At 47.3% G+C, this 20076-nt stretch overlaps 1 protein-coding gene and 1 long non-coding RNA gene across 2 annotated transcripts; both read left to right on the top strand.

Annotated features, from left to right (window-relative positions):
• The first annotated feature begins 3355 nt into the window (after nt 1-3355).
• On the top strand, nt 3356-10760 carry LOC122237599. Its single transcript, XR_006216175.1, has 3 exons — nt 3356-3402; nt 8314-8502; nt 9217-10760. It is a non-coding gene; the product is annotated as an uncharacterized LOC122237599 (long non-coding RNA).
• A 4659-nt stretch (nt 10761-15419) lies between these two features.
• On the top strand, nt 15420-16722 carry LOC102953810 (beta-defensin 103A). The gene is made up of 2 exons (XM_007089217.3): nt 15420-15562; nt 16517-16722. The coding sequence occupies exons 1-2, from the start codon at nt 15424-15426 to the stop codon at nt 16660-16662; spliced, it is 285 nt and encodes a 94-aa protein (XP_007089279.2). The 5' UTR covers nt 15420-15423; the 3' UTR covers nt 16663-16722.
• The last annotated feature ends 3354 nt before the right edge of the window (nt 16723-20076 follow it).

Genomic DNA, 20076 nt, shown 5'->3' with positions numbered 1-20076 from the left:
TGGGGACTGCCTCCGGAATCCTCCAAAAAAAAAACTCAGAAAGAATCCAGTGCAGCACAATCATGAACTGAAGCAGCCAAGGAAACCCAAACCCCAGGGTTGGGGGGTGTCAGAAACCAGCCCGTGGTCCTGGGCTCCGTCCCTCACTGCCGGAGAAGGAAGCATCCGCCAGACTCAGACGCCCTGAAAGGCAGGCACGTCTACAAAGCCACCGGTGCTCAACACGGCCGGACACCAGGTGAACCTGTGCTTTCCAGGCTTCCTCCTCGCGGGACACCAGGTACGCAGTACCTGCGGGTTATTCCCTAGATGACGACACAGGAGACCATCACGGGTCTCACCTACAGGAAACACGTGCCCGCCCCAGCTAAGTCTGAGAATTCACCCAGGGGAGGGGCCCGTCTGGGAGGTGGAGATCACTCACGGCGGTCACCCAGACGAGGCCTCTGGGAGGGTACATAGAGCACCAGCTTGGGGCCTGGGGCATGCACAACTCGGGCTAGGTCTGCCTGGGATCCAGGTCCAGAATTCTAGTGCTAAATGCCAAGGAAGCCAGGTTTGTTCTCAAGGTCGGCCTGGCAGCACTTGGTGCTGGGTGCTCCCCGGGCTCCAGCTCCTGTGCTGAGTGCTTCACATGCTCTATCTCTGTTCATCTACCAGCAGGCTTCAGTGTGTTCATCAAACAGATGAGACGCTTACAGCTCAGAGGTGTGAAGCTACTCACCCAGAGCCACACAGCTCTAAGGGAGGAGGTTCTGCTCAGATCTGCCCGGGAGGCAGCAGGAGGAGGTAAATGCTCCCCACTTGAACGTCTCGGAGGCTTGCCTGAGGTCATGTAGCAAGTTGATGACGGGTTGATGGTGACCCTTTCCCCGCCCATTTTATAGGACGGAGGAAAGGATATCCTATAAAATATAGAGGAAGCAGCGTCCACACACAGTGCCCTTCTAGGGCTCCCTAACTTAATAAATAGTTGTGAGGATCAGGGTGGCCGTAGCAGTGACAGCAGAAGACCACGCGTTACCAAGGGCCTTTTAGAGTCGACGCTCGAGATTACCCGGGTTTTACAGAGGAAGAAACGGAAACTCGCCTGAGTGAAGACAACAGCCCAAGACCACACAGCTAGCGACGGGGCGGGAAGGGACGACAGCCCCTGCCTTGTCTCCTGCCCTTGGGGTGACTGTGAGGAAGGAGTCCGGGGCTCTGCCCGGGCTCCCGTATCTCTAGACGCGGGTAGAGGAGGAAGTGAGTCCTGGGCTTGACCCTGAACCGCCTCCCGCTCCCTGTCCCGTGGTAGCAGGAGGGCCCTCACCCTTCCACCCGAGCCCGGGGGAGGTTCGAATCCGGTGTTCGTGGCTCTCCGCTTGGAGCCCTGAACGGCGCTAGAGACGCGGAGACTGTGGCTCGAGCCGGCAGCAGAGGCCGTCGGAGGCCTTCTCTTACCTTGGGACCCCACGGGTGTGGGTGTCAGTGCAGGGGGAGGGTGGGGCTGATCACAAGGACCACCCGCCAGGGCAGCCCAGGCAGGGCTGCAGCTCTAGGGCGCCACCTGGCGGGTGGGAGGGGCCAGCCAGGTGAGCAGGGGGATGGGGCCTCCCACAGCTCCGGAAGCAGAGGGAAGGCAGTGACAGGAAATGACAGGAATTGAATGAGAGAAGGTGTCCGGTGCACGGGGAGGAAGGAAACGGAGGATGGACCCACCTCGTGGCCTCTGGAAGGCGGACTGGACCAGCCCGTACTGGAAGGTGGGGCGGGCTCAGGGGCGCTGTCCCCATTCCCGCATCCAGCCGGCTCTTTCCCTGCGGCACAGGTGGGCCACCGGCTACCCAGGACCCTCAGGCTCCCACAGGGTGGCCCCCTGAAGGCAGGGGGATTGCTGGAGCTGACGAAGCCCTGGAAGACTTTCCCTCATGGCTGTGCTTCCCCGTCCTTCTTGCTCTAATGAGCAGCTGCCCCTCTCCACCATCCCCTGCAGGTGAGCCAAGCCCGCAGGTGCCAGCAGGACCGGGAGGAGTGGCGGCAGGGTAACCGAGGCACCAGGGATGCGAATTCACACGGTGCCCTGTGCCCGGGAGCAGAGGCCAAGCCCTTTCCCAGCAGGCGGGGCCACGCGGGGAGGCGGGGAGGCTGGTGCCCGCCCAGAGCTCTGGGAATTCCCACCCTCCTGACCCACCGGGGGCAGAGTCACGGTGACTCACACACCCAGGTGTTCCGGGTGATGCTTCATGCTGGGTGTGGGGCCTGTCACAGGTGAGCTTGACTGAAGGAGCTGGAAAAGCCGCATATTTCACTTGATTCTTGTCACTGTCTTGCCCCAGGGAGGGCTGTGCAGATGGCCAGCAGTCACCAGGCGAGGTCTGTCCCTAAGGCAAGTGGGTGTCCGCACCCGCAAGAGATCATCTTGCTCTAGAGCTGTGCTTCCCAGCGCTGTGTCGGCAGCTTTTCAGACTTACTCACTGTGCCCCGGGCGCCCCCGGGAGCTGACTGGATCCCTGGCTGTTTCTGTGAAGGGACTGAGTGAAACCATTGTGCATTCAGAGCCGGGACCACCGCGGCCTCAAGCACGGGGGTCACGGCCGAGTCCTCCCAGCACACAGCTCTTCTGTGGCACATGGCCCCTGCTGCCGTCACCTGCACGCAGTAGGTGATGTCCCCTCTCTACAGGCACACAGAGAGGGGTGGTCGTGGACCCAAGGACCCTCCCCTTCACTGACGGTCCTGCAAACTCCCTAACACTCTCGCACAGGATTTTTTACCGATGTTTCTGGAAATCTTACCAGCGAAGGGCAAAAAATTAAAGTCTGGCAAATGAATGTTTTCCCCAGATTCCAGAAGGAAAGTCCCTCTGCTTAGATCCTTTAAAGAGCTGGTCCTTCCCCAGTGTGTTCTTCCCTTTCCAGCCTCAGGATCCTGCACCCAGGACGTCCTCCTTCAGCCCACCCTCATGCTCGCCTACAAGCCTACCTGCTCTCCACCCACCACCTCCTTCCATTCACTGAACACGCTGGAGCCACGCCCCAGCCCCCACCCCGGGCAGCCGGATGACAACCAGGAGTGTCCGGGAAGCTGGGAGGGGCTGGGATTTCCAGGGATGGTGTGGGTGGTCCCACACCTCAGGCTTGCTTCGTGTGCACCTGCAGGGTGAGAGCTCACAAGCTATCTCCTGGGATCCTGAACCAGTTAGATGGAATATCTGTGCAGGTCCCCCGGACAGGTGTGAGGTTTTGACGACAGTGCGGCCTTCACTCAGAGTGAGGAAGGAAATAGTTCCCTAATTGCTAAGATGTTTCTCATTTCCAGAAGAGTCAGGAACTCGTTGTTCAACAAAGGAGCATTTGGTTTCTGTCCTGAGGCTTGCTGGGATCCTGAAGGAGCACCACCACTCCCTTTGTGTCCCAGGAGGTAAAGCTAGATTCTTCCAGTGAAGATCCAATCAAATGGTCATGTCTTCCTGGAGCAGGGGAGGACAGTGGGCTGGAGAAGTTGGGAACTTCAAGAACAGCAAATAAAGTAGGGGATAGGAAAATGGTCAGCCGTCCAGCTTACTTGCCCATGTGGAAATAAAAATAGAAATAGGTTTCTCACACTAGAGAAAGAGATTTTCTCTTTGAAAGAGACTGTTTCCAAAGGATGAAGAAATGCCAATAACCATCTGTGAGCTCATACTTGTGTGCCAGATGGATAGAGCTGGAGGGATAAAAAAGAGAAGGTTGATTCATATCTCTGTTACATTATTCTTCATGAATCTTCCATGGATGTATCACTACAGAGCTATGTGGCCAGGTTTTTTGACAGAAGCAGGGCTGGGTGTTCTGGTCATACTGTCCCACGATAACCTTGGAGGCACCTGATGGCCGAAGAGGAAGGGTTTCCTGCCAGAAAATCCCCCTAGCTGGCTATAGGGGGTGGTCCTAAGAGTTAGAAACACCACAGCCTGTCAGGAAGAGACCTCTGATATGGAGAGACCCTGAGACACAAGACCACTGCATTGCCCTCAAAAGCAGAGGTAGAGAAACCACCAGGCAGGACAGACACACAGTGATAAAAACCAAGAACACAGTAACAGACAGATAATGGCAGACACAAGAACTCAGAGACAGAGATAAGAAGAGGCAGAGAGCCCTCTCTCTCTGCCCCTCCCCTGTTCACGCTCTGTTTCTCTCTGTCTCAGAAATAAATAAACGTTAAAAAAAATTTTTAAAGAAGAGGCAGAGAGAAAGTGAGAGCAAAGCAGAGGACTGAACTCAATCCTCAGAAACAGGGAAAAGAGATGAGGGAAAGATATAGGTGTTAGGGGACGGTATTAGGAAAACAGACAATTCCAGTTAGGCTGAAATGAAGGGTATTATCAGGGTACTCGTAATCGTTTTTGCTGGTTGAGAAAACGGGTGGCTTTGCAGTGGGTCTGCAGGCTGATACTTGGAGCGTCCACATCTCCCTGGGAAGAGGCCAATATTAACAGTCAGTAAAGTGATACTTTTAATAGAAACTTCAGGCAACCAAACAAGGCAGCCTGTGACACTGAGCACCAATTCTCTTGAAGAAAATCTAGTTCCAAAGAGGCTACATAACCAACTGGACAGAAGCAAATGTCGCCTCTTCGGAAAGCAGTGCACGCCTTCCTGCCCCACCCCCCCTCCGCCCCAGGGGCCTCTCCTGTTCATTATGAACACAATGGGCATGTGGTCCCCAAATATCAGTCTCCAGGAGAATTAAAATCCAGGCCATCATCAAAGTTACTTTTCTAAAATACGTACTGTGTGTGAAACCATCTAGATATTTTTGTTAATTCCCCTCCCCCTTTCCCCCACCGTTTTTATAGTTTGTTGTTGGGTGGACAAGTTCCGTAGCTGGGTGTGCAGGTCTGAGCAGGTGTCGTGAGCTATGCGTATGTGTGCATAAGTAGCGTGCTAAAGCCAAGAGCTGGCCCCAGGCCAGAGTGTTTCTTAAAGCATATATCTTGTGAAATGCTTAAAACAAAACACAAATATGATAAGTTTTGAGTCATGGTAGTTCAAATCAGAGGGCACATACATCCATGTCTTAGACTGTTTTTCCTGAGCTGGTAATGCCTTGCACTCGAAAGAATGAGAATCCAAACGCAGGCAATATAGAAAAACAGAAACCATGGGTACAGCAACCGTGAGAGGGTGGAGAGGGAGGGGACGGATGGAGAAAAGGAAGGAGAATCAAGGGGTCACAGAGATTGTGTCAGAGATGAGTTCCACCGGGTAAGAAGGGGTAGTGAGGCCCTGCACGCAGTAGAAAAAGGGAACGCTTTTCCAGCCATTATGTATATGGAACTGAGGAAATGTAAGACAAGTGTAGCTTCTATCTGAGCTAGAGAGAATTCTGTGTGTGTGTGTGTGCGTGTGTGCACGCATGCGTGCGTGCACACGAGTGTGCATGGGAGTATGCAAAGTGTGTTTTTCTGTAAAGGTTGTGGGAGGGAGGTGAGGTCTTCCAGATGTGTGGCAGAGAGAGGGAAGAACCCAGGCTTTGTTGCAAAGCACTGGTACCGCCTGTCCAGGCTCTAAGCTGGGGCTTTCGCGAGGTCCATACAGCAGAACTTGCAGGTACAGACTATGACACAGCATTTCACAAAGGGCACAGGGAGCCAAAAAAGGGCCAGTGTCCTTGACTCAAAACATAACCGAAGGTAAAAGAAGACCTTTGCTCTGTTATAGGAAACATCTCAAGGCAAGCTCAGACATAACTTAAGTGACTCCTTAAAGCCCATCCAAGCCAGGCATTTTGAAGAGGTGAGACAGGCCAGTGAAAGATAATGAATGCAGGTTCTGATTTAGGGGGCTTGTATTCTCCATAAAGAGATCTTTGGATACACCTTGATGTTCCCATGTAGCATTGTGGGCCCTAGTGGTTACATCATCGAATTTCTCTGGAGAAGTCAGGGATATGGATTTTTATACAGAATCTTTACTCCTTTAGATGTTGACAATTAATTGTCAGAACAAGTTGGGAGACTGTATTTCACCCATGGGTTTCCAATTCATTCGATGCAGATATCACTGTGACTCAGTTCAATGAGCTATGAAGATTTAGACTTGTAATAACCTCAGAAATTCATGATTCCCATGCCCTTGGCAGGCAGAGGGGAGGTGGAGGGTCCAGATGGGTAAACAACTAACCTAAACTTGCACAAAGCCTGGCACCAGAGCACAGGTCTCCAAAGTCTTGTATTGTTTATACTGTACCACACGGTAGTAGTTATCCATTGCACAACAGCACATGTCGAGTATCTGTGGGTTTCTGTGGGTTGTGGGAACTGTGTACAGTGTGGCTGGTTGCTTCTGGATCAGGACACTCAGGAAGTTGGGGTCAAGCTGTGAGTTCATCTGAAAGCTCATCAGAGAAGGATCCCCTTCTTCAGGCTCACTCACGTGGTTGTTGGCAGAAGTAAATTCCTTGAAAGCTGTGAGATTGAGGGTCTCTTGAGCTCCTCACTGGGTTGGCCAAAAGTTTCCCTCAGTTTCTTGCCAAATGGGCCTCTCTGTAGGGCAGCTGTAAATATGGCACCTGGCTTCCCTCAAAGTCAGAGAGAAGAGGGCACCCCAAATTCAACCCACAGTCTTTTTATAACCTGATCCCAGAAGTGGCATCCATCACTACTGCCTTATTCTGTGTGTTAGAAATGAGTCAACAAGGACAACCCACAAGGAAAGGGAAAGGATGACACAAGAGCATGAATTCTAGAAGGTAGGGAGGATTAGGGGCCTGCTGAGAGGCTGCCCACACCCTCATTGTCTCCCAAACGCATGCCAGGGGTCCACAAGCCATGGCCCACTGGCTAAATCCAGCTGCTACCTACCTGTTTTTGGAAATAAAGTTTTATTGGAACAAATCCACGCCCATCTGTTCGCATGTTGCTTATGGCGGCTTTTGCCCCACACCTGCAGAGCTGAGCAACTACCATAGAAACTGTATGATCAGCAAAACCTAATATTTTTTTTGTACTTTATAGCCCTTCACAGAAAAAGTTTTCTGTTTCCTAGTGTATGCAAGCATAAAACCTTTTTTTAAATATGGAAGAAGAGATTGATAGAGAGATGCCAACGTCATCATTAGCTTGAATTTCTCTCGATGCCCTGGCATCGTAAATGCCGCGGTGAACACTTCCACGAGGCACTTATCTGGGAATTCTCCAAACAGAAGCAGTCCTGTAGTCTGGGTCAAGCAGATGTGAAGTATGGCTTCCGTCACCCGGTCCTGTGGCATTCTTTTCCACCCCATGTATCAGCATACACCTTTCCATTGGAAACCCTCCTCATGAAACCTTTGGCCAAAAACACGGATATAAAACATAGTTATGTGTAAGTGCTGAATCACTAAACTGTACACCCGAAACTAACATTACGCTGTGTGTTAACCAACTGGAATTGGTGTGTTAACCAACCAACTTGAAAAACTCAAACAAACGTAGTGATAAGGACGTCAAGTAGTAGAGTGGCATAGTCATAATTCAGCATAATCCGTGAACCTGACCGATCTGGGCTCCAAACTTGAATTTTACCAAGTTACTTCATTCCTCTTAGCCCCACTTTCCTTATCCTTAAAATCTAGATTGTAATACTGACCTCACACGTTTTTCTCACAGAAAGGCATGAAAGCACCAGTCACAGTGTTAAGCACAAATAACAGTTCGATAGATGCCAATCGTTATGTGTGAAAACATTTGATGGTTTCCCATCGCCTCTTGCAATAGTTGTTAATAGATTTATTTCAAGTATCAGTTGTGATTAAATAATAGTGGCAGAAGTCCTATGTGTTTTTTTTCTTTTTTCTTTTTCTTTTATCTTTTTTTTTTTGTCAGCACAGAGCCTGACGTGGGGCTCGAACTCACAAAACCTGGAGATTATGACCTGAGCCAAAACCAAGAGTTAGACGCTTAACCAACTGAGCCACCCAGGTGCTCCAGGAGTCCTGTGTTTTTAAAAAAATTTCCATGGGGTCCCATCTCTTGCCTTTGGGGACATCTCTTCCTCCACCCCAGCCCCCAACACACTGAGGAGTTATAAGAGCCACCTACAACCTGAAAGTCCTTCCCGAGTCAGCGGCCAGCAGACCGTGTAGGCTGGTGGCAAGGGTTGGTATATGATGAGTTTTCAGTGGGGCTGAGCATGAAATGCAGTGAAAGAATCTGATTAGAGTGTAAAAGTATAAACAGAAAGTAATGCATCATCCACACTGCATTCCATTTGGAAAGAAAATATTGCTGTCAGATGGTAGGAGGGTAGGGTAGAGTCTTACATATGAATATTTGTGTACTTATTCCCTTCCTGATTTTGCCCTCAGGAGCCGGGAGACTCATCCCTCACCATGTTAGCTGTGATTTTAGACTCTGGGAAAGTCACACGGCGCCACATCACTGCTCAGGCTCCAAATTCCTGAACGAGTTTCAACCTGCTAAAAGGGTCATTATCTCTAGAGCCTGGCTCTCTCTCCAGAACGCGTCTCCCTTAATTCTCTCTGCTCGCAACTCAGGTAAACAGTGGCACCGATCACACTTCATTCTATGTGGAAAGAATTTCTTGAGACAGATGCCAGGAAGCAATAAATTAGGGAGCGATGGGTTGAGGGAATAGGAGGTCACGTGAACGTCGACCACCCGTTTGAGAAATTCGGTAATGAATGAAAGAAGAGGTAAGGTAATGGTTTAAGGAGAAAAGAAGGGTCAAATACAGGTTATTTTTAAATAAAGAATTGAGTGCAAGTGTGGACCATATGAAGGAGCCAGTGGAAAAGGAGAGGAAGAGAGTGGCATAAGAGAAAAAGGGTTTATGCAATAGTCTATGGCTAAAAGAGGTAGAATTCAGAGAACAGAGAAAGAAAGTGCCACGGAAGAGAGAAACCCTTCCTCTTAAACAAGGTAGAGAAGCCAGAATAAGTGAAGATACAAAAATTTGAGGGAAAGTCTAGAACGTGGTGACCCGTTGAAGAGAGGATTGGTCCCCGTGTCCTTCTACCCCCGTATGTTGAAACACTTGGTGAAAGAGAGAATTAATTTGTAGAGCCCTGTATATGTCTTCTCCATTGTTTACTAAAAGCGTGCCCCCTGAACCATCTGGGTGTTTTCTTAGGCAGAAAGGATATCATCCAGTCATCTAAACTGCCAGGAGGAATATGAGCAAAACCCAAACAAAACAAGAACACGCGGCATCCATTCAGAAAACATATTTTTTTTCCCTTTGCTGGCAGGAGTCGATGTGGGAGCATCCACAAGTGGGAAGAGCCCACCCATCAAGCCCCAGCCTGAACTTAAGGCGAAGGTGCGTTCGGTGAGCCAGAGAACTTGCCTGCAGCGAACCTCCAGCACCGCACGCAGGAGGTGCTGCAGGAGGGCTCACCTTTGGAGGCAACGTCACCTTCTGACTCTACTCTCCAGAGACATCCCACCGCACCACACAGTGCCTCTCATCTTTCCCGTTTTCTTCCTGTAATATTCTCAGACAGAGTCAGGTAAACCTGACACTCACTCGCAGGAATTTCCATAGAGCCCCTGGGCAGAGAAAAGAAGCAGTGCTCTGCTGAGACCTTCCTCTGGACTGCATCTGGTTTCTCGAGAACCACTCTGTCACTGGGGTGTAGAGGAGCAAGGGACCTGGGGAAGGTCCCCTGGACATCAGGAGGCTCATCTCACAGTGGCTGAGCTCCCACAGCCATCACATGACACCATTTGCGAGTAGATGATGTAAATGGTTTCAACACCCAAGGTTTTTAGGGAGTCACCCCGGCCCATTGGCCCTATTGTATGCACGGCATTCTCCGCCTTTCCCCCCAGCCTTTATTGAAGGAGCTACGGGGTGGTCAGCACGTTTGAGACTTTAAATCTGAGATCTAGTCTTTCATGAATTCATGGCATGTCTGCCAAATCAAATGCAAAACTGTCCACAGACACATCCACTTGACTTTGACCAGACTAGACTATTCACTGCTCCCTGGCTTACTCTATGCTTTGCTGCCTCTGTGGTGGCTCCTGGGGAGAAGAGTTGTGTCTGAGTCTCTGCTCCAGCCCATGAACCCGATGGAGTCCTGTGACTCCTGGGGAGTCCCTCAGGCCCAACTCTTATCCCTTCTTGGCCCCTTTGCTTTTCTACCGATATCCCCCCTTTTTTCCTATAGTGGATGAAGTACAATATCAAATAAAGTGTTCACAATACAGGGGTGTTTGTAGGAAGCTACACAGTGTTTGTTCATGTCTGGGAAATGCAAAAATGCCAAGAACACTTGTTGGCTGAAGATGATACAAAATATTTGTCCACACCCAAGTGGTTTGGTGAAGACAAGTCAGTTAGCCTGTGTGAAATAAAGCCCGAGCTTCCCCTGGCCCACTTCCTGGTGGTGAGAAGTAGCTCTCTGACTTGGGTTTGGAGGGGAGACAGTAAAGCTGGAGGCAAAGCTCAGATACCCTCAGGTGCTCTGCAAACGTATCAAGGCACAAAGCAGGGGAAATGAGACTTCATTCTAAGCTGACCTCCCTGGGGGCCTAATTCACTGGCAAAACAAAGTACTTCCATGGATGGTCTCCAACTGGAGGCCTACAGTTTGCTACCTTTCTGGAAAGAAAGGTAACCTATGGTCACATAGTTGGGAAAAGGTTTTATTTTTCCTGGTTCCGTGTTCACATTATTTTAGGATAATCAAGCTAAAATTGCAGCAATGAATTGGAATGCTAGAAACCATCTCACGTACACCTATTGTAAGGGTTAAATTGTAGTGTAGGGCTAATGCTTAGCTTGAGAAATAACAGCTTTGTTCTGACACTGAAGGTCAAAAGATAACAGCCTTGCTTTTACTCTTATAAATCAGGCTTTACCAATGAAGGAAACAAAAGTTCAAAGAAAAGAGCATCAAAGGCAAGGTCAAGGAGATCCACTGGTTGTAACTTAGAGGCAGAAAGTCTAAAATAATCACCTCATTAGGCAACTGTTTCTAACTCACCTGGGAACTGTTTCTCTCTTTTGTTCCCAGGTAATGATAAAATGATGTGATCGGCTTTAAAAACTCTGTACTCCTGCTGTTCAGAGCCTCACTCTTATCAGGAGTGTTGGTCTGATTGGCCGGCCTTGCCTCTCATTGTAATAAACTTTGTTGTGACTGTCACTGTGCCCGTAGCATTCTGTTTCAGGAGTCGTGTGGATACAACACTATCATGGAAGCATACATGAACATGAGAACTGTTAGGATGTCCTTGGAACCACAGTAGAGGGGATGGCCATCTTGCCAGCACAACCCAACAAAAAGCCCCTAGTAGCGTGCCAGAACGAATTGGAGGTCAACCAATCACCGAGTGACAGCGCGACCTGACACGAAAAAGGCCCACCCGGACCTAAACCCGAAACTGCTGCAGCTTAAAAACCCCACCCCACCACACCTGGGGGCGACTCCCCTGACTCCTCTCTCTCTCTCCCTGAGTCACGGAACCTCACCCGAGACCTTAGTTCCCAAATAAAGCCTTTGACTGCTAAAATTTTTCAGCCTCTGACTCCTATCTTTACCCTGCCTTATGCCTGACCCTAACAAGAACGATCAAGAGACCACAACAAGTTGGCATCGACTCGCAACCCCATACCACCATCTCAAAGATGCAATCTATGCTCAATCTTGAGATGTGGCTGAGGTATACAGGAGGGCTGTGTATAGCAAAGTGTTATTCTCACTGGTGACAATACAGTAATATCACAAGGAGAGGAATTAACAGAACTTTAATATTGTATGGTTTAGAGCATGGACTGTGAAGACCAACTAGACCAAGTCAAAGTCCAAGTAGAGACACTGAGATAAATGTAAGAATCTCAAATCGTGCGAATGTAATATAGATGGTTGGTCATAGAAGAGAGCTGAGAAGCCAAATGTATGATGAGTCACCTCAGTATTTGCAACAGCAGAAAGGCACTACTGTCCCTAGGGCCAGAGGGAACAAAGGAGGAAGGAGCTGATGTTCCCAAAGCCTGGATTATGGAGCACTCCACAGACGCTGGGGTCAGGGTGGACCTGCCTGGTGGAAGCTGGGACCAGGGATGAAGTGCCCCCCCATCTTCTGCTAAGGCATCCCTTTGGCCAATCCATATGGTATGTGGAGGGCAGGAGTTCCTGGAAAATGTATGCAGTTCCCTGCAGTTCATAGTATGGCCGTTTACTACGTGGGTGGGTTGAGACAAGTCAACCTACCTCTCTGTGCCTCAGTGTCCTCAACTGTAAGACTGGGATAATGCCTTTCTTTGCCTGTGTAACTTATCCAACAGTGGTCATGACAAGATGAAAATGGCTATAAAGGACGGTGGCTGGCCCTCCATCTTAGACTGTGATAAGATAAAGAAAGGAGTGGATATTCTGGATTCCCTTGCTGGGAGCCCATGCCATAATCTTTAAGCTGCCTTAATATTGCTAACCATCCTCTCATTGGTTATTCTTCCTGTGGGCCACATGGGTGATACTTGAGTCCCATGGTGACTTTCAGTCAATTTCACAGCATGAACTCAGAGGCCTTTCGCTGTGGACTAGCGGGACACACATTACTCTCTGTGCTTACTGCTGAGGTACGGAGATGCTCAGAGAACCAAGAAACCTGCTCAAGGAAACCCAAATAAGAAGTGAAAGGGCTGATAGTTAAACCAGTAACTTCTCTCTTCAAACCCAGTGTTCTGCCCTCCACCTAGTGCTGCCTCCATACCCAAAACTTGCATCAACCACATCTCTGCTCCATATTTTCAAAATAGAATAAAAAAAAAAAAACAGATTAGTGGAAAGACTAACACAAAAGTTTAAGTAATTGACGTCTCTCTTCCTCAACCTTATCAGCATTCGGAAACTTCTGTTAGAGGGAGAGAAAATCCAGCTTGTCCAGCACACCACTGTGTGGGGTCTACATTTCCAAGCTCTGTGACTTGAGGCCCTAGGGCCAGGGTGTGGCACCAGCTCCTTCTAGTGTGTCAGACACCACAGGCACATATTCATTATCCGGTGGGACATGTGTAACTGCTAGTACTTGAGAGGCCAAAAGTACTTTTGACATTAAAAAAAAAAAAAAAAAAAGTATAATAAGCCACAAAAAAGACAAACTGCAGTTACCAGCAGAGGAAAAGTGAAGAACCTTGTCTAACTCTTCTGGTGTTTGAATTTTTACCACAAACACACATAACTTTCATAAACGTTCTCAAAATTCATTTGGTAGTGGGGAGGGTGCTACTGCCATAGCTCTTCCCCCAAGCCCCTGCTTCCAAATTAGCTGATGAGGAATAATGGCTTTCATTCCCAAAGAACCTCTTATAAAATAGTGGCATTGCCTTAGAAATGCCTTCCAGTCTTGGAAGGAACCAGTTAGACCAAGGGTTCACTGTGGAGGTCTGTGTTCCTTGTGGAAAAGTAAATCATTCCCGGTGACCTGATGCTCGGATGACTCTGGCCCTGCACCTGGGCTGAGAGCAGGTATTGCTTCTCTACAATAGAGAAGCCACCCACCCCACCCTCCTTTTTATCCTGTGTAAGCCTGAGAAAGGCTGTCTGTACAGCCACCACCCACCCTGACCCACACTCACTTCCTTCCCCATTTAAAAATATCTGCTTTGAAACTGGTGCAGCCACTCTGGAAAACATTATGGAGGTTCCTCAAAAAATTAAAAACAGAACTACCCTATGACCCAGCAATTGCACTACTAGGTATTTATCCAAGGGATACAGATATGCTGTTTTGCAGGGGCACCTGCACCCTAATGTTTACAGCAGCACTATCAACAATAACCAAAGTATGGAAAGAGCCAAATGTCCATCGACGGACGAATGGATAAAGAATACATATATATATGAAATCTTGCCATTTGCAACTACGTGGATGGAACTAGAGGGTATTATGCTAAGCAAAATTAGTCAGTCAGAGAAAGACAAATATCATATGACTTCACTCATATGAGGACTTCAAGAGACAAAACAGATGGATATAAGGGAAGGGAAGCAAAAATAATATCAAAACAGGGAGGGGGACAAAACAGAAGAGACTTTTCAATATGGAGAACAAACAGAGGGTTACTGGAGGGGTTGTGGGAGGGGGGATGGGCTAAATGGGTAAGGGGCACTAAGGAATCTACTCCTGAAATCTTTGTTGCACTATATGCTAACTTGGATGTAAATTAAAAAAAGAAAAGAAAAGAAAAAATATTAAAAAAATAAAAATAAAAAGATGAAGTGTCTACAAGTCCAAACTGTTTTTAAATTATCTAAACCTGCCTTTTACTCTAAATTACCTTTCTTCCACCTTTCCACAGCCCTATGCTGGAGCCCTTACTATGACACTTATCAGAACTCCCCCGTCTATGGCTTATGTGACCCCAAGCACGTGGCACTTGTCTGTATCAATAGGAGGGGTTCAGAGTGTGTTTACAGAACCCGATGAGTGCACCAAGATCCCAAATACACAGTCCCAGAACTAATATACCCCGGGACCTCAGTGGATCTGTTTTAAGTGCATTCGCACAATGCAACAGCCAGGCAATGTCATGGTGACTTCAGGTCCCAATTAAATAGTCTATTGACAAATATAACCCATTGATGGATTCCTTAATATTTAAGTCTAATCATTAAAAAAAAAATTGGCCCTTTAGACATCAAATTAATATCCAGGAGAAATCACCTGATCTCTGGACTTCCTTGAATGCTCTTGAGCCATGAATAACTAGAAGTCTTAAATGTGCCTTCCCATGGCCCTCATTTGTATAGGGAGTGTCATCAACAAGGAAGAGGTGCCAGTCCACCGAATACATCATCCCAGCATTTTCCTTCTCTGAGGAGGGAAAATGAGACACCTTGACTCATGAATTTGACAGTTTTCAGATAATGATGACGTGTAAGCCGTGTTTCACCCAAGTTATTGTCCTGCATCACACGCCAAGGAGCATAGGGTCAGGGACTCTGGAAAGTGCCCCATTTCTCCTCCCTCTCCTATCTGGAAGCTGATCCCATTCTATCTCAATTTCAGGCATACCTGTGCAGGCTTAGGATGTGACCCAACCTGAGTTTACACCTAGATTCTGAATATGTCCAAAGCTGGACTGCTTTGGTCCCAGGTGAGCTTCAGATTCACCCAGGGCTTTAAGAAGAAAGTTCATAAATACCACAGTGGGGACAAGGCAGCTTCAGACTACATGCCCTAGGATGGCTCCCAAGAGGAGGGGGTCTTTCTCACCCATAGCTATAACCAGCTCTGAGCCAGACCTGGACCTGATGCCTAGAGGGCATCAGGATGGCTGTGTGCTCACATCAAGTTTGCTTCACCCTTTAGGTTTGCAATTAACTTGGGGTGAGTGGGCGTGGTCTGTGGGGTAAGAGACACTGGCATGAAGCATCAGGAAACACGTCATATTGTCATCACTGTACTATTACAGGAATTGCAGCCGTTGCTTACTTGTACCTATGGCTGTGTCCTGCAATCCTTATAAAGTGGACGAACACACCTTCCCACCCAGTCTCACCGTGCTGCGAAGCCTGCCGGCCATGAGAATCTATTATCTCCTCTTCGTGTTGCCCTTCCTGTTCTTGATGCCTGTTCCAGGTAAGATGGGTCGGGCGGTGATCGGGTTGAAACAGTTGCAAAGAGGTCAGTCCCTCCCCATCCTCCAGGGAACTTTAGACCAAGGAGATTTGTTGTATGGGAACAGACATCACCATTTTTTTTTCTGTTGAGAATCATCAGGGACCTTGAAACAGTTTTCTCAGTCTTTTCTGATCCACTCCTCAGAGACTACATAGCTCACAAAGACCACTCCTTCATGGAAAGATGGTTTTACTTGTTCATGAGACATAAAGAGAATGATACAAAAACCTTTAACACCAACAGGAAAGATTGATTTAATCTGAACTCAGAAGCACAGACTCCCAGTTACTAGCTTGCTGGTTCCAAGTAGAGTCTTTGGGCCTCTTGAGACCCAGGGGACCACGACCACCCCGGCCCTTGGGTGCTCCCAGTAGCCACACCCCTTCCACATGGCCACCTCGGTGGTCCTCGGCTGAGCTGTGGCCCATAGAAGCCCAGTTGACTGGTTGCTTAGTCCTTCCCCTACTTTACTTCTCATTTTATAGAAAAAAAAAAGGGGGGTAATAAAAAAAAAAAGATACCCTAAAATAAAAGAAAAACAAACAATTCCCTTGAGTGACCAATAGTGATTGGAATAGTATTTTATTTAAAAAGGAAATTACAAATTGGCATCTACCAAATCCTAACCAGTATCTTTATACCATGTGTTTTCTCATTTCTTAATCGGAAGAAATGTGTATGTTCACCCCATGAGGTATACAACTAGGATTATAACTGAATTCACTTTCCAACTACCCGACCCTAAATAGAAGTGTATATTGAAGGCAGGAGAGGCTGGGGGGGCAGGGGGTTGGGGCTTGGGCGGGGGGGGGGGGGGGAAGTACAAGAAAGGTAGCAGACCAGTTATTTGGGGAATTCCAAAAGCCCTGTGCTTGGACCAAGCCTTCCATGTGTCCTGTTTTTTTGCTACAGGAAATGGAGGAATTATAAGCCTCCTGCAGAAGCAGTTTTGCAGTTTGAGAAGCGGCCGGTGTGCTCTGCTAACCTGCCTTCCAAAGGAGGAGCAAATAGGCCGATGCTCTCTCAGCGGCCGAAAGTGCTGCCGAAGAAAGAAATAAAAAATCCAGAAACGCGATGGGAGTGTTGTAAAGTGTTGTGAGATGCCTCCTGGAAGTTTGTAGAAGCAAAATCAAATTAAATATTTTTCTCAAAACAATTAGGAGCTTGATTTTTTTTAAAATTCTGGTTATTGTGGTAATTGTTACCAAACTGATAGCTTAGAAAGTGTTACTGGACTCACCTTTAATTCAAACACAGGAAAATCTGGAGGAATCCCCCAGGGGACCTGAGCTTATTTTCCAAGGGTTATCAGATTTGATTCCCTTTTTTGCAAATTATGTATCCCAGTGAAACTGGACTGCCTGTTTTCCCTGAAATATTTCCTTTGCCTTCCTGTCACCGGTGCCTCTGCTCTGGCTGACCACGTCGCTGGCATGCAATCACCCTTCTGCAAACTTCAACCCATCCCCCCCGCCCCCCACCCTAGGCCATTGCAGATCCTGCCTCCTTCTTAAAAAGAGTGCCTCTTTCCAGAAAGAATAGGAGATTTCCTCTGATTCACTGCAGGGTTCTGACCCAGTGCTCCTTCAATGAATCTTGCTTGATCTCTGCATCCTATACATTTGCATATTTCCAATCTCCATATTTGGTTGCATCACTCTTTAAGGGCAAGGACATTGTCTTACTCCTGTCTGGAGCCTCATAAAGTGCCTGGAGCACAACAGCTGCTCAGACGGTTTAGTGAAGTACATTCCAGTGGCTTGAAGTTGCTATGGTTTGAACAGTGTTCTCCCGACGGATGGTTGGAACACATGGTTCCAGGAGATGGAGAAGCAGGCCCATCTTCCCCATCACCAGCCCTATACAAAGGCAAGAGAACCCGGCTGTCAGGAAGAGGGGAGCAGACTCCTGCAGAGAAGAGCCTGGATCCCACTTCCCATCAAAAAAGGATGAACAGCTGTGGGAACTGCCCTCCTACAGGATGCAGCTGGGTAAGCAGACAGAGATGCCAGACTGCTGTTCCAGACGCTGGACAGTCAGCAGTGTGAGACTGTGGCTGCGGAGGCCGGTGAGAGTCTCCAGTCTCCTGCGGGAAGCAGGTTCCAGGCCAAAGCACAGGGAAGAAGAAGCCAAGCAGACCAGAGATGGATCAAAGTTCAGGCAGCCCAAGACCCCTGCATTCCTGGCATGGAGAACCAGAAAGGGGCATCTGGATGAGGACAGAGCTCCCAAGTGCAGAAGAGGACTGTCTTGAATCTTGGCCAGAGTGCCGGGCTCAGCACCTTGGAGTTAAATTTGGCAAGCTCAGAGGAAAACAAAAATACCCAACAGGGATTGGATGCACAATTCTAGGAACACACACCAGTCTGGAACACGTGCATTCCCACCAGCAGGGTGGAGACAGTCCTCACAAAGGGATGGCATTTGTAGTCCTCCTCTGGAGCCCTAGTGTGAACTGTTCTGGAATTACTCTGGGTGGTAATGATATGTCAATGCAGGTGCACCAATTTGGCCAGATGTGGATGAGGAGGCTGTGTGAGTGTGAAGACAGGGGAGATGTGTGAAATTTCTGTACCTTCTGCTCAGTTTTCTATGAGCCTAAAACTGCTCTAAAAAATAAAGTCTATTTTAAAAATAAGGTAAAAATTTCTAAGCAACAAAAAGCTAACAAAATTTCTCACCAGAAAACCTGCACTATTATTTTTTTTTCTTTAGGCAGAAGAATAATGCCAGATGGAAATTTGGCTCTACATGATCAGCTAAGATTCTATGTCAAATGAAGAGACCGTCAGCTCCTTAAAAAATAAGATAAGAAGGTCACCTGGGTGGCTCAGTCGGTTAAGCGGCCAACTTCGGCTCAGGTCATGATCTTGGGGTTCATGGGTAAACCCCGCATCGGGCTCTGTGCTGACAGCTCAGAGCCTGGAGCCTGCTTTGGATTCTGTGTCTCCCTCTCCCTCTGCCTTTACTCCACTCATGCTCTCTCTTTCTCTCTCCCAAAAATAAATAAATATTAAAAAAAATTTTTTAATATGATAAGATACACGCTGTCTATAAGAAACTTATGTGAGATATCAAATGGAAAGACAAAGATAGATTAAAAATAAAAGAATGGAAACAGGCTAAGGAAACATTGATCTAAAGAAAACAGAATTAACTATGTTGGCTAATTGCCTATAAATCAAAGTAGATTTTAGAAGGAGTATTACCAGGAATAAAAGGGGATATTTTTCCCAGTCATAAAGTGCTTAATTCACCAATAACATATATTACATAATATAATACTAAATTAGAATGCTCTTCATAACAAAATCCCAAAAGTCTTAAAGGAAAACTGATATAAAGGGGAGGAGAAATTGACACATTAGCAATTACTAGTAGATACTGTGACATTTCATTTGTAGTGAAAAGAAAAAGCAGAAAAAAGTATCAGTAATAATATATAGAAGACATGAACAGTATCATGCAGTGTGACCTAACTGAAATTTATAGGACACTCTGCAATAATCACAGAATCCTCTAAAATGTTATATAATACAGCCCATACTGGGCTATAACACAAGTCTTAAAAATCAAAACAATTTAAAATTATTCAATGTATACCATAGAGAGACACACACTGTGTCTGTCCACAGTAGAATTTACAAAGGTATCAGTAACTGAAAGATATCTGGAAAAATGCTCAAAAAATGCGGAAATTAATCAACATGCTTCTAGTGGGTAAAAAGAAATCACATGGGAAGTTAGAAAATATTTTAAACCCATCAAGAATGAAAACAACGTACCAAAATTTGTGGGAATGTAGCTTAAACAGTGCTCAGAGAGAAATTTATAGCATCGAATGCTTTTATTTTATTTATTTATTTTTTTAACGTTTTTTATTTATTTTTGAGACAGAGAGAGACAGAGCATGAACGGGGGAGGAGCAGAGAGAGAGGGAGACACAGAATCGGAAGCAGGCTCCAGGCTCTGAGCCATCAGCCCAGAGCCCGACGTGGGGCTCGAACTCACCGACCGCGAGATCGTGACCTGAGCTGAAGTCGGCCGCTTAACCGACTGAGCCACCCAGGCACCCCATAGCATCGAATGCTTTTATTTTTTTATTTTTATTTTTTTTTTTTAATGTTTATTTATTTTTGAGACAGAGAGAGACAGAGCATGAATGGGGGAGGGTCAGAGAGAGGGAGACACAGAATCTGAAACAGGCTCCGGGCTCTGAGCTGTCAGCACAGAGCCCGATGCGGGGCTCGAACTCAAGGACCGCGAGATCGTGACCTGAGCCGAAGTCGGCGCTCAACCGACTGAGCCACCCAGGCGCCCCAAATGCTTTTAATATAGACATGACTAAAGCCCACAAATTAACAATGTGAATGAATTTCTACCCTAAGGAACTAGAACAAAGGGAGGTAAAACCAAAGTAAAAAGGATAAAGGTGAATAAAATGGACACATAGTAAAAAAAAAAAATTTTTA

This window comes from Panthera tigris, chromosome B1 (assembly GCF_018350195.1).
Source record: "Panthera tigris isolate Pti1 chromosome B1, P.tigris_Pti1_mat1.1, whole genome shotgun sequence".
Taxonomy (NCBI): Eukaryota; Metazoa; Chordata; class Mammalia; order Carnivora; family Felidae; genus Panthera; species Panthera tigris.
The sequence above is the reverse complement of the archived record's forward strand: the minus strand, read 5'-3'. Positions and strand labels throughout refer to the sequence as shown.